Genomic DNA, 16130 nt, shown 5'->3' on the forward strand with positions numbered 1-16130 from the left:
GATTAAATTACATCCCCTAGGAGGTATATGTAATCACCAGAGTTGGTTTGCTTGTCTATCTGTTAATTGGTTAGCTAGCAACTAGTACTGTCAAACAATTTAATTTTTTAATCAGCCTAATCACACTTTCACATTTTGATTAATCGCAACTAATTGCAGTACATCACTTCCGTGCATAATTCAATTTACCTTTAAAAAAAAACCACAATAATTTGACACAAACTAAATTTTATTGTCAGAGTCATGAGTCTCTTCACTTATCTTTGCACTGATGTATGCATTGACCTGATCACTGAGCGTATAACATCCTACATACAGGTAACCAGCCGCTTTTAAGTTAAGTATGTTCGGTCAAACTAAATTGTGCGATTGATCTGAGTTCATACACAATTAAAGCAATAATATTTTGTAAAAGCATTTTTTGACAGCCCTATTAGCAACACAAAGTTATGGGAAGATTTTTATGAAAATTTCAGGAAATGTCAGAAATGGGATAAAGATCAGGTGATTACATTTTGGGTGTGAATTTCTACTATGTTTACATTACGAAGCTGAACTTCTCTCTGTTTGTGTATGCTAGCAGCCCCACCTCCACCCACAGAGACAAAAGAGTGGATAACAGACGCACCTTGCTGCTGAGACCGATGCAAAGAGTAAACTCTTTTGCAGTCTGTTTGAATGCGGCGGATGGACAAAACAAACATGCACAGACCTGACCATTTCATTTATGTTAGTTAGCAACATACCTCAAAAGGTTATGGGAAGATTTGTATTAAACATTCAGGAAATGTCAGCTATGGTATAAGGAACAAGTGATTACATTTTGGGAGTGATCCAGATTACAGTCTGTTTTCAGGACTTTTTAAAATGATTCTTTACTATTGTGAGATAGATCCTCCCTGGCAGAGGTCTACGCTCTCAGAGTGTTTTTCTAGTTAAAAAAGTAAACACTGTGTTTGTAGTTAGTAATGTAGAACTACATTATACTAATATTTTGTAATATGCATGTCTGCTCAGTAAAGTGGATATTCTATAAAACTATAGTCCTACCAAGCTGAACACTGAGGCAGCACTACCATTTGGAAATATAATCAAAATTATGGACCTGGATGTATGGATACACATTTAAAGTTGCAGAGGTACACTGAGTTTGACTAGTTATGGATCACATTAGGTGAGTCTACGTCTTCCGCTGATCTTGCAGGAATTCACAATACCTAATAAGACTTCATTTCAGTGGCATATTTATCCATGTTTTGTTTTTTGTAATTGTACCACAGGATGTGGTACCTGTGATGTTGGTGTGAAAAGGTGTGATGATGACCGTAGAGCCAAAAATGGGAACGTATTTGGAACATGTATGACCATCAACATTTTTAAAGCCCCCGCGTTTCATAATTATGTTATTTTGACCCTGAAACTGATTAATTAAATTTCCATTATTTCCTTTTGTAAAAATGTATTCCAAACTAAATGGAGGTCGAGCACCGTGTCAAAACAAATTGTGGCCCACCACAAAACAAAGGTAAATACGTAACCCTTTTTACATTTCCTAAAAGGTTTTGTTTTCCTTTAAGCTATAGTAACTTGAGTAGCTTGTGGCATAAGACAAAAGGCTCAAGAGAGGTTTGTCAAACAACTAACACAAACTGATGCTGGTGTGTAAAGTGTAGTTTAGCTTTCCCTGTCTACTGACATATGGCTTATATTTATTCACGGGGGCATATAACTGATACTTTTATAAGACAATGTTATGACAGGGAGGACAGGCGCTGACTTTTATATCCCTCAATGGTGTAAAAATCAGAGGCAAATAAATCCCCATCGTCGGATTTGTGCTTCTTCAAGCAAAGAGCATTAAATAACTATACACAAACATCATAATTCACATGCTGGTTTAAGTATGAGCACACACCTGCTGGTTTAATTGTGCTCTAAAGCTGCCACGCAGCTTTGATGGCTTTGTAAAGCTTGACACACTGACAATATCATAAAACAAAAGCAGCTGCCACACAACACGATGAGGCTCAGTACGGAGGCAGAGGGCTGAAAAAAAGGTAAAAATATTTATTCATAAGAAACGGCTGCGCAGGACTGAACCGTGAAACAATAACATAGAAATACATTATAGGCATTCAAGTGTTTTCAAGTGAGCAAAAAAACACTTTACACACATTCATCTAAAATTTCATTACCTTTGTAATACCTTTGTACTGTCATTGAAAGAAATAGCCTTAAAGGAAAATATATGGGAATAAAAGTAGACTCAGGAGCTTTACAGAGACATGAACACAGTAGAAGATGTACTGTATGTGAGTTCTGCTTGTGTCATTAGCAGATACTATATGAAATGTCGGTTTTTCCTCTGCTTCAACTTTGCAACAAAGCTAATGTTAAACTCATATCACATGACCTTAACCTATCCTTAAACATTCTAAGGCAGAGTGGTCAAAATGCAGCCTGGGGACCACTTTTTGCACACAGTGTGTCTTTTTATTGGCCCTTGACATAATCTAAATATACAATTAATTCTGTGTGGAGTTTGCATGTCCTCCCCGTGACTGCGTGGGGGCCAGGGTGTACCCCGCCTTCCGCCCGATTGTAGCTGAGATAGGCTCCAGCGCCCCCCGCAACCCCGAAGGGAATAAGCGGTAGAAAATGGATGGATGGATGGATTCATTCATTAGTAATGAGATGTGTAATGTGTAGGAACCCCTGGTGGCTCCTTCCCTGGATCCTCTACAGTTTGCATATCAGCCTCATGTAGGAGTGGATGATGCTGTTATCTCCCTGCTGCATCATGCTCACTCTCACCTGGATGGTGGGAGGGGCACTGTGAGGTTCATGTTCTTTGATTTCTCCGGTGCCTTTAACACCATTCAGCCAATTCTGATGAGTGACAAGTTGCTCAGGATGGGTGTCAGTTCATCCATTGTCTCCTGGATCACTGATTACTTGTCTGACAGGCCCCAGTTTGTGCGACTGGGGAGCTCCCTGTCGGATACTGTGGTCAGTGGTGTAGGTGCTCCACAGGGGACCGTCCTGTCTCCTTTCCTGTTCACCATGTACACCTCAGATTTCCAGTACAGTTCCAGGTCCTGCCACCTGCAGAAATACTCTGACGACTCTGCTGTGGTCGAGTGTATCAGAGAGGGACAGGAATTGGAGTACAGGACACTGATCGCTGACTTTGTGGAGTGGTCTCAGGCGAACCATCTGGTCCTTAATGTGGACAAGACCAAGGAGCTGGTCATCGACTTCAGGAAGAGAATGACCCCGGTGGAACCCATCAAGATCCAGGGCCGGGAGGTGGCAGTAGTGGGGCAGTATACGTACCTGGGAGTCCATTTGAACAGCAGACTGGACTGGAAGGACAACTGCAAAGCTGTTTACAAGAAGGGCATGAGCAGACTCTTTTTCCTGAAGAAGCTTAGGTCCTTTAATGTGTGCAGCAAGCTGTTGGAGATCTTTTATCATTCTGTTGTGGTCAGTGCCCTGTACTTTGCAGTGGTTTGTTGGGGGAGCAGCACCAGCAAAATGGACTCAAACCACATTGATAAACTGATCCGGAAAGCCGGCCAAACTATTGACACACAGTTGGAGGCGTTTGTGTCAGTGAGGGACAGGAGGACACTGGACAAACTGCTGGCCATCATGGACAATCCTGCCCACCCACTCCACCTGACAATTGAGGGACAGCGGAGTTCATACTCCAACAGGCTCCTTCAGCTTCCTTCCCGCACAGTGCGATTCAAGAACTCCTTCATTCCGCACTCCATCCAGCTGTATAATCACTCGCCATACAGCAATAGATGATATCTGTCTATTACCTGACACCTGACATGTTAGCTACCGTAATTTCCGGACTATAAGCCGCACCTGACTATAAGCCACATCAGCTAAATTTAGGGGAAAATACAGATTGTTCCATATATAAGCCGCACCCGACTATAAGCCGCAGGGTTTTGATGTGTAATTACTGTAGTATATAGGGGTTCCTGCTACCACGGAGGGGATTGTCGGGACAGAGATGACTGTTTGGGAATGCAAAGCGTCCCATTTATTAACAATAAATCTTTCAATCATTCAATCAAACTTTCACATCTTTGACATGGCGAACAGCATTCGTGCAGAGTACAAATAATACAACGGTGCAAAGTAATACAAAGTGCTCGCCTGTACGTTATCAAAATAACCAGCCTACCGGTATATGAAAAGTCAGTCTTTAATCATTGTGTCATCGTCTTCCTCCTGCGTACTAAAAACACCGAAATCCTCTGCGTCGGTGTCGGAGAAGAACAGGCCGTATATAAGCCGCACCGTTGTATAAGCCGCAGGGACCAGAACGAGGGGAAAAAGTAGCGGCTTATAGTCCGGAAATTACGGTACTTCTCTTTGTTCATAATGTCTATTTTCTATTTCCTGCTGGATCTACTCTTTATTTTATGCTGCTGCTGTCACATATACTGTAATATTGTACATGGTAATTGTTATATATTGTATATATGTTATAGACATAATATAATATATCTGTATATATAATATACTGTACACATAGTATGTATGTATTCGTATATATTCGTATATATGTTATATTTTATATCGCTATATTTAGTCTATTTATACCTGCATTGTCCTTTCCATTCTTACACTTTCCATCATTGTAACTGAGCTACTGTGTTGAACAATTTCCCTTGTGGATCATTAAAGTTTGTCTAAGTCTAAGTCTAATTAGATGTTACACTATTTTGCTTTGTCAGCAAAGCTAAGATGTGGATAATTAGTTTCAGAGAGTTAAGCAAACATAACATCCTGAGAACCAGCATCCTCTGCAGTGGACATTTGTGTTGTGCCAACGTAACATTTAAAAAAAAAAAAATAGCAACTCTGACAAAAGAAATAAACCAAAAACAAATGTCCACTGCAGTGGACGCTGGGGCATATTGACATCCTGATTGGTTTTAGCATTTATATTGCACGAAATGTACTAAAGTGGCTTTATTTTTTATACTTGTCTTGAATCGTTAGGGCTTACAATGATTAATCCATTAAATCGATTAATTCAATTAGAAAAAAAGTTTTGATTTACATTCTGTTGCTTGATTGTTTGAGAAATAAATATTGATTAAAATCCACAGATCATTAAGTTAAATAAACTGACAGTTTCCGCACAGAGAATTTTTGTTTTTTAATTTAAACTATTTTGCTTAAAATACACATTGAGGCTACGTATGTTTTTTCCAATTAATAGATTAATCGAACAAAGTAATCGAAAGAATAATTGATTACTAAAATAATCAAGAGCTGCAGCCCTACCCTCGATGGAAACATTTTGAATACCCCTGACCTAAGGAAACAGTCAAATCCACTCACTTGTCCTCCAGCGTGTATTCTGTGTTTTCTGGTGAAATCTGCCCTGTACCAGGGTGTCGGAATGACGTACACCTCACGTTGTGACTGCAGGAAAAAAAAAAAGGAAAATTAGTACCAAAGATGTTGATATATAAAATGCTTAAACACCAGAGGTTGTTATATAATCAAGCAATAGACTTACAGAGGGGCAGAGTTAAAAAGAAAGAATGTACTGCAGCTTGGTCATGTTCATTTTTAACCATCTCAAATAGTTCAACTTTGGTTTAGAAGCAACCCGTTTTTATTTTCCACAGTTTTATGCCACCAGGCAGGGAAGGTTTTGGTTAGCTATGTTCTAAAATGATCTAATCTACCTCCCAACACACTCAATATTTAATCACCATAAGGAAGTCAACATGGGGAAAACTCAGTATACTATAAAAGCAAGCACTGAAAAGTGAGTACATAGATGCCTACCCAGCTTTTCCATGAACATTTTACAGATGCAAAATATCAGCGATAAACATGTTTACACTCATACTGCTTCAAGTACACCATAGTAAATACTTAACATGACTGCATATTTTGCAGTGGTGCAGCAAAGCTCAGCGATACAACCAGAAAAGCAGTACCTCACTGCATGCAGCAAAGATTTATGAGTTGACATTTTGGAAAAGTTCATTCAACACATTGAAGAGGACGGATGCCAAGGGATTGAGTTTACACAAACATCAAACATAAACACGTTGGACTATGCACAAGGACTTGCCATATACATACACGAAAGTGCACGAACACACGCACAAACACACAGGCATATGGCCAGGCTTGCTCCTGGTACCAAGTCATCATTGGCTGAGCTGCACTGGACACACGCTGTAGAGTCCTGCACCACCAGCACATCCCTCGTTAATTACTGTAGAGAGCTGCATTCTTTGAAGCTTTTGTTTCAGCCACATTACTTCCGAACTATTTGTCCTGGAATTTTGCAGCATACCCAGTTAGTGCGGCAACACTGCAGCACAGAAGAACATCTATTTGTTTGCATCGAGCTTTATCGATGCTTGTGGCAGTGTGGTCCCAAATGGCAAAATTAACTCTTGCTGCGGGTTAGCTACACAACAGTATGGAGTTTTAAGAAAACATTGTAAAAACACTGTAGTGAATAATATGAAGCAACCGTGTCATAAGAAAATATATTACATTTACAGATATTCTTCAGCAAGGTTGTACTCTGAAAAAAATTTAAACTGAATCGTGGATTCTACATTGTATGTACAGTAGCAAGCAGAAGTTGTGCAATGAGCAATGTGCACTCTGATAAGAGCCAGGCAGTAGGAGTCATGAAGACAGGGATATCCAGCCTGCTAATAGCCAGTTAACTAATAGTGAAACAATTAACATTCCATGATCAATAACAAATCAAAACGAGTGGTACATAGAGGAACACATAAGATGACATAAGTCATATGCCTATAATAATTTTAACTAATATATCAATCAATCAATCAATCAACACAGTATATATATATATATATATATATATATATATATATATATATATATATATATATATATATATATATATATATATATATATATAAAGATATAGATATAATATATATATATATGTATATATGTATATATATATATATATATATATATATATATATATATATATATATATATATATATATATATATATATATATATATATACACATATTTATATATATACATATCTTTATATATAGATATAGATATAATATATATATATATATATATATATATATATATATATATATATATATATATATATATATATATATATATATATATATATATATATATATATATATATATATATATATATATGAATGAATGAATGAATGAAATAAGTTTATTTCGGCCATATAATCAACACTCAACCAATAACCATTTTGTGTGACAGTACAGTACAAATTATACATATATAACAATCATACACATTTACACACAAAAAGAAAAGAAAAGAAAAAGCATGACCGAAAAAGGAATAGGCTGAAGCCAAGGCTTATATTTGCCTATCCTATACCTTCACTGAAAATAAGATTACCTGGAACATCAACATTAAAAAGAAGAAAAAAAATCAATGGGATGAAAGTAATCGTTGCTATATTTTATAATTTTTAATTATTTCACCTTTCAATGTTTTCTTAAACCTTAACAAAGAAGTACATGTCTTCAACTTGTCACTGAGCTTGTTCCACCACTTAACTCCTAAAACTGAAATACATTTGTATTTTGTATTCGTTCTTGCTTTACATATTTCAAAAACCAATATCCCCCGTAAATTATAGTTTTCTCCTCTTAATTGAAATAACCTAAGAATACAAGCTGGAAGGCTGTTGTTCTTTACTCTAAACATAATTTCCATTGTTTTTAAAAACACAATATCTGAAAATTTTAACACATTAGAACTTATAAATAATGGATTGGTATGTTCATAGTAGCACGCTTTGTGTATTATTCTAATGACCCTTTTTTGAAGTTTAATTAGTGGGTCTACGTTTGTTTTATAAACATTTCCCCAAACTTCAAAACAATATGTTAAATATGGAAAAATAAAAGAATAATATAACATATGCAAACATTTCTTATTCAGCATGTGTTTTACTTTATAAAGAATAGCATATATATATATATATATATATATATATATATATATATATATATATATATATATATATATATATATATATATATATATATATATATATATATATATATATACTTTCATTGTGTCTCAAACTGCAAAGTAGAAATTAACGTGCCACCTTTTTCCTTTGTTTAGCTATCCATTTGTTATTCTGAATTAGGGAGAACTTTATAAGACAAGAATTTTCGTTCTGGGTCACCCCAAATATGTGTGAGTTTTCTACATATACATTGATACTTTTGGCCAACGAGTGGCCCACATCACAAGTTGTTTGAGATCAAGGCTGTCTCTTAACTCTTTTTTTTCCCTTAAAGGAGTCCTAATGTGCAAAATTAACTTTTCTTACCTGTTTTTATGTATTTAGGATCCCTATAAGTCCCCGAAATTTGAAATTAAAACAAGGAGGCATGGCGGAAATATTTATGAAACAATCGTGCCTTCTTTCATACTTTCTCCAAATGAGCTGTTTAAAATTTGAGTAGCTTGTGACGTGTTTGTCGCTATTTACGTCAGCGTACGGGTGAGCGATATGGCCGAAAACTATATCACGATATACACCATTTAAGCCTACCGATAAATACAGTAAAATCATTTCCAACTTACCAAGGGTGCTATTTATCAGTGGAGAGTGTCTGGTAGCCACGTAGGCTGAGCACAGCTAAAGTAATATAATAATTCAAGTATATTTGAAGGTAGTTGCAGATTTGAGACACTAGATAGCAATAGTGTTTAAGCTATTGAACACAGTTTTGGAAACAAACAAAGACAGACCACTTGTCCCCAGACTAAAAATATACAGCAAAGGAGAAAAACTATTTGATGTTGCTTTTATTTTGTCAATACAGATTTCATCTGCTGCTGTGACTGAGAGTTAATGAGGTGAGGAAACATGCAGCAGGTGATGTGTCATGAACGTTGTCACAACTTGTTTATAAAGTCTTTAGTTTGTTTACTGGGATGTTCACTCGTACTTTATTTAACTGCAAACTGTATCAGTGTTCAAATAACATCAATACTGGCTCAAATGTTTTGTCATCTCATCGAATTGAACGCAGGCTGTGAAGATTGTGTGTTCGATGTGAGAGGTGTCACTCCTCTTTATTTTTGTTGGCCAAACGGTTGTACTGATAGGAGGCGTTGGAGAAGAACAAAGCTTGTTTATTTGACTTTATCTTCATTAGCCAAACTGCTTTGTATTTTATTTTGATATCAAAAAATTAACACCAGTTTTTTTTTTTTTACATTACTTGTGTTTTTTCATGTCACAAAGGTATCACTTAAAAAACATTCATGTGACATAGCACGTTGTTAATGTGTTATTGTGTGTAGTTAATTCCTATATGACATATTTCTGCTCAAACTCTTAATGGTTCTGTCCCGATACAGCATCTACATGTACATATAAATGTACATTACTTAAATAAATAATTTAAAAAAAACTCCCATCGATCAAAATGTAAAAATAGAGATAAAGGCATCATGTAATGACAAAAAGCTGACAAGTTGATATTAAAAAAATAAAAATAAACTAATATTTGTCTTTAGAGATATGGATAACGTTTATGTATAGTCAGACAAAACATTTTTTATGTATTTAATAATTGTTTGCTTACTATGGTATAATATTTATTTGTTCACTGTTCTGTTACAGAGAACAAGGACATTGGATACAATTGCTATGATATGAAAAGGGCTAGGATTAAATAAGATCTGCTGCTTTCTACTCCTTTTTGGACGTGCTGTAATGAAACAACTGGAAATGTGTGGTGAATGACATTGTATCGTATGCATGTTCGAAATAAACTGAAACTGAACTGAACTTTTTATTAGACATTACAAAATGACATGATGGTATTACATTCACACCCCAACACTGCTTTACCTAACAATCAGCAATCTTGATTTCAATATTGATAACAATAATCTTAATTATTACTTTGGCCATAATAACTGGCAACACTAGATTTCATACATCAGGGGTCCCCAAACTTTTTGACTCGGGGACCGCATTGGGTTAAAAACATTTGGCCGGGGGCCGGGCTGTGTATATATATATATATATATATATATATATATATATATATATATATATATATATATATATATATATATATATATATATATATAATCTTTAAAAACATGATGGAGATACAGGTGTTGCTACGATCTGCACAAACCTGTAGAAGGACGAGTCAATAAAAGCTGTAATAACGCTAGCCAAAAGTGTTCAAATTATTTTTAAACGGCGGATATGTATTCATCAAACTGTGGAGATGCTGCTGATAGTTTTTTTTGGCAGAGAACCACCTCACAGGAGCTACCGTAGAAGTCCGCTCTCTGAGGTAAATTCTGTACATTATTATGTATTGCTTAATAAAACTACTGTAATGTAGTTGCTTATTATTGTATTGTTTCTGATACAATATTTGTTCAATTTTACCAGAGTCACCTGGTTGTGATGCAGAAGTACCAACCAACCACATGCGCCACTTATGAATAATTAATAGTTAAACATGTGTCAACTGTCTTGACCTCAATTGAAAAACTACATTTCGGGAAGCTGTGGGTTCTTATTGACAACCAAATAGATTAAACAAACTTTCTCCACCTTTTTAAAACACACACATTTTTACACGCAGTCTTGTTGCTGAGCACAAACCACTAGCCATTAGGTCAGGTGAAGTTTCTGTTTGTATGGGAGGGAAACATGACTCACAAGCACATTTTTCAATGCAGCACTGTTTACATTCACAAAGCAAAGGGTGCAAGTGCAATCAGAGTGCAAATTCAACCACTTCAAACCGCTATCGCTAGTTGAAAATAAGGTGTGTTGTAGTTAGAATAAAGGTACAGTTTGAAGTTTGTGCGTACACTCACATGCCCTGCACAATATAATGAGATCTAATGCAGGAAATGTGCAGTATTAAACAACCAATCAAAAATAATAATGCTTTGTTTTGTAAAAACTTAACAATACACTTATTATTGTGGCTGTGGTTTCCAGGGCACTGCATCACAAAAACATATATTTTTGTGATTTATCTCTTGTATTACAATAATATAAAAATAAGTGTAAATCATTACTTCAGACCTATTTTAACATTCTACCAATCAAAAATGTGTTGAGTTTAATCTCACAGTATTCCTATCTGAAGAAACCATAGTACACAGCTTGCATACAACTAATATGCTTCTGCCTCCTGCGCTCTGCTCACTTGTACATCACTGCAGGGGTCCAGGATACACAACTGTATGACCCTAATCTGACCCGGAGATTTAACCAGAAGGAGAACCGCAGTAACATTGTGTTTTTTGAACACATCCAACTTAGATTCACAAAACATGAACCTCTCACACCACAACAGTATAGCCACTACTAGCACAGATAAAGCATTGGAGTGCACATACATTTAAGACTATCTCACCTGACATGGCCCATGGAGTCATCACCAATCAGCTGCTAGTTTTCCTGAAATGCTACAGTTAATGGGAATTCTCTCAGGATTATCAAGACATGTGCAGGAAGCCGAGGATCTATAGAGGAACTCAGACTGTGCAGTGCAACACTTTCAGGAGAGATAATAAAGAGTCACCTCCCTCCTCCCATCAGTGGAATACCTCAGCTGTTTATCAGATCCTCCCCCCTCTCAATGTTTCACTTCTCTAGATTCTACACGACTCTCCTTGTCAAAGTTCTGGATGTGCGGACACTTGTAAAAAAGACACGTTAAGGTACTGGTGTCAAATGATTTGTCCTTCACATTGACCTAGATGACTATTTTGCAATACAGGAGTAATATTTCACTTTCCCGGTGAAATATGTGCTGGCATCTCCAAGCAACCATGTTCAACAAAATATTGACTACTTGATTGTGTGAATGAATGCTTGGCATTCACACACATATTTTTCTACCCCTAAAAACTATCTATTTATTTTTGTGTGATTGCTCAAGCATTCACCAAAAAAATCATGTAATATTATTATTATTGTTATTCCGCCCGCAAAAATTTGGCGCGCTCCACAGCCCACAGTTTTCATCCGATCGTAACAGTTACAGTATCAAAACGTCTGGCCTGACCGGGAATCGTGAGATCCCCAAAAACATATATATTTTTTTAATATCCCAGATTACCCACAATTCCCGGTTTTTCTGGACATTTTTCCATTGAAAATGAATGGGCCATTTTTCAAACTTACACAATTCCCACATTTCTCCATCGATTTGACTGTCTATGAATGTTCTCATTCATCTAGGTCAGGGGTCGGCAACCCGCGGCTCCGGAGCCGCATGCGGCTCCTTGACCACTCTGATGCGGCTCAGCTACATGCATGCCGACCCCCTCGATTTTCCCAGGAGACTTATGGATGTCAGTGTCTCTCATAGATTACTCCCAGGGAAAAATAATCCTATTAACACTCTAATTACTATATAAAGGGCGTGCCCTAATTGCACTGCAGAAATTGTCCTCTATAGTATTTACTTACAGCGTGTCAGTCCAGCCACATGTTGCATGTGGTTATTACTTGCTCACACGGGAGACAGCAAAGCATACTTACTCATCAGCCACACAGCTTACACTGACGGTAGCCGTATCAAACAACTTCAACATTGTTACGTTACAAATATGCGCCACACTGTGAACCCACACCAAAAAAGAATGAAAACCACATTTCTGGAGAACATCCCACTGTAACACAACATAAACACAACACAACCATTACCCAGAATCCCATGCAGTCCTAACTCTTCCGGTCTACATTATACACCCCGCTACCACCAAATCCCCCCACACATCAACCCCCCCCCCCCTCTTCGTGGTTGGTTGAGCGGAAGAGTTAGGGCTGCATGGGATTCTGGGTATTGGTACCGTCAGTGTAAGATGTGTGGCAGCTGAGTTAGTAGCCTTGCTGTCTCTTACGTGAGCAAGCTGAAGCTGCATTCCACTTGTGGCCGAGCAGGAACACTGCTTGGGCAGACTGTAGAGGGCGCCAAATGCAGTGTCATCACACTCTGATATTCGGAAGTCTCCCGGGAAAAATGAGAGGGATGGCAAGTGTGACGCAAGCGACATTCATCCAAAACTCGCGGGCTTCACTAACATCAAATTCCCACATTATAGTGCGTGCCGGTGCGTGTGTCTGAGACCCCTGGTTAACATAGCACAAAGCATGTAAGCTTTGTATGCGGTGTTTTTCATTTTAAATTTTAAAAACATTTTTGTGGCTCCCATTACTTTCTTTAATGTGTGAAACTTGCCAAAATGGCTCTTTGAGTGGTAAAGGTTGCCGACCCCTGATCTAGGTCATTGTCATCTCAGGGCATTCAAACCCCTGTCAAAATGACTGTCATCGGCTTTGACAGTTGGGATTGCTCGTTTGCGTTAAAACAGCTGTTTTTGTCACTAAGATAGGGCGAACCCATCCTTGTCCAGGCACACCCTCCTGGTTTTTGGAGTATAAATATTTGGGGTTTTGGCAGCAGCAGCTGGACTAGATCTAACCAATCTTAAGTCTATGAGCACGAACTGATGAAGCCTACTCAGATGAGCGGCAATACGTCTTCCCAGACAACCGATTTCACTGTTCCACCAACCACACACTCATCTCCCTTTGGAAATCAAACTTCTATTTTTTAAGTTCACAGAAAATATCCAAGAATTCCCAGAATTCCAGGTTTCCCAAAGCCCTATTTTCACCTCTTCCAGGAAAGTTTTCACAGTCCACATTTTGGAACCGTTTGTGTCCATTCCACATTCAAAACATTCTTCTTAATTGGGACAACAAAAGTTTTTAGTTTTTTTTGTAAAACTTTGCGGTTTTCCCGAAATTCTAACTATTCCCAAACAGCAATTAAAATTAAAATTGTTACTACGTCAAGATTTTTCAACCAAAACAAAATTTCAACACCAACCCATTCATGTCATCTAGGACAATTGTCGTATTACCAACATTTTCAAAAATTCACCAATTTCTAGGAAATTTCCATTTAAATGAACGGACGTATTCTAAGTTACACAATGCCCAAAATCCTCAAAATGTTGGGCCATTTTTTTTTTACCAGATTCCGAGCTTTCAACCATCAACCCACACTGCTCTTCATACATGTCGAATGCAAAACATGTTTTCCCTTTCCCAAAATTCCCGGTTTTCCTGGTAATTTTCTCCCCATTGACAATGAATAGAAAATATACATACGACTACATAACCCACATTTCTAATCTGATTTGAACCGTTCCAACATCCACACACTCCACTCACCCTGGACATTCAAGCCAGCATGTTTCTTGGTTCCAAAAATTCCCTGATTACCCGAAATGACCAGGAATTCCTAGCGTGTACAGTATTCATGATTTTCCAAAATTTTGGACAATACAATTGGTACTCAGCCCACCATTCTCACTTACGTTTGCCTTTTTTCCTCCCTGAAAATAACCTTGAAGTAAATGTTCAACACTATCAGAAAATATATATGTTGTGGTACAAAAACATTTATTTAGTCTGAGTTAAGTAAAAAAGCAATACTTTTGCAGAAATGCATTCTTGGTAATGATGTCATTTTGACCTGTAGCATTTGTACACAGTGACAGCGTTATTTAAATTTCAAAGAATACTCACTCACCTTTAATGCTCACATGTATAAATCAATCAATCAATCAATCAATCAATGTTTATTTATATAGCCCTAAATCACAAGTGTCTCAAAGGGCTGCACAAGCCACAACGACATCCTCGGTACAGAGCCCACATACGGTAAATATTGTTAGCTAATCTCTCAAAGGTTTTTATGAGATAATTGTGTATTGTCCTTGTGTGACATACTTAACAAGAAGCTTCACATCACCAAACAAGTCCATCAGACTTGGCTTATATATATATATATATATATATATATATATATATATATATATATATATATATATATATATATATATATATATATATATATATATATATATATATATATATATATATATATATATATAGATATAGATATAGATATATATATATACATATATATATCTATATTTATATATAGATATAGATATAGATATAGATATATATATATATATATATATATATATATATATATATATATATATATATATATATATATATATATATATATATATATATATATAGTCAGGGATGTCTATAATTCCCCTACTAATATAAGTTATGGTTTGAACTTGTTTCCCCTAAATGTTAGCTTCACATCACCAAACAAGTCATCAGACTTGACTTATATATATATATATATATATATATATATATATATATATATATATATATATATATATATATATATATATATATATATATATATATATATATATATATATATATATATACATAAATATATATATATATATATATATAAATATAAATATATATATATATATATATATATATATATATATATATACATATATATATATATATATATATATATATATATATATATATATATATATATATATATATATATATATATATATATATATATATATATATATATATATATATATATATATATATATATATATAAGTCAGGGATATCTATAATTCCCCTACTAATATAAGTTATGGTTTGAACTTGTTTCCCCTAAATGTTAGCTGGTTTCATAGAACTAAGTAACTAACACATTTAATTGTAAAAAAAAAAAAAAGTAGCTTTTTCCCCAAAATTGTCTGAAAACGTAGTATTGTTGCAGCATCGAATTCTGGGTAGACGGATGTCATCTTCAATGGTTGAAGCGCTCCCTTTAATTTGGCCAAAAGAATAACACCGATGCCATTTACTCGAATAATGTGGGCTTGAATCCTGGAAGGGACCAGAAGAACAAATCTATTTTTGTCAATTTTTTCATCTTTGAGTCAAATAGTTGAATTTGAACTAATACCATACTTGTGAGAAAGTTAGCATGCTAACGTTTTATGCTAACTTATTTTGATAATTGTGTACATTAAAACCTACAAATCATGGTTTGTTATAATCAAAGAACCGTTGAGCAAGTATGCTAACATTTAACGTTGTGAGAACATCAGCATGCTAACGTTTTATCCTAGCTTTTTTTTGTGC

The 16130-nt window shown here is 35.8% G+C and overlaps 1 protein-coding gene across 6 annotated transcripts in view; it reads right to left on the reverse strand.

Moving 5' to 3' along the window:
• The window catches only part of plekha7b (pleckstrin homology domain containing, family A member 7b), a 254813-nt gene that overhangs the window by 129519 nt on the left and 109164 nt on the right, over window positions 1-16130 (reverse strand). For all 6 annotated transcript variants that reach the window (XM_062029101.1, XM_062029110.1, XM_062029090.1 and 3 more), the window contains exon 4: window positions 5374-5457. In XM_062029101.1, coding sequence (XP_061885085.1) covers window positions 5374-5457 — 84 coding nt within the window. The remainder of the gene's footprint in view (window positions 1-5373; window positions 5458-16130) is intronic.

Source organism: Entelurus aequoreus, linkage group LG02, assembly GCF_033978785.1.
Source record: "Entelurus aequoreus isolate RoL-2023_Sb linkage group LG02, RoL_Eaeq_v1.1, whole genome shotgun sequence".
NCBI classification, from domain to species: Eukaryota; Metazoa; Chordata; class Actinopteri; order Syngnathiformes; family Syngnathidae; genus Entelurus; species Entelurus aequoreus.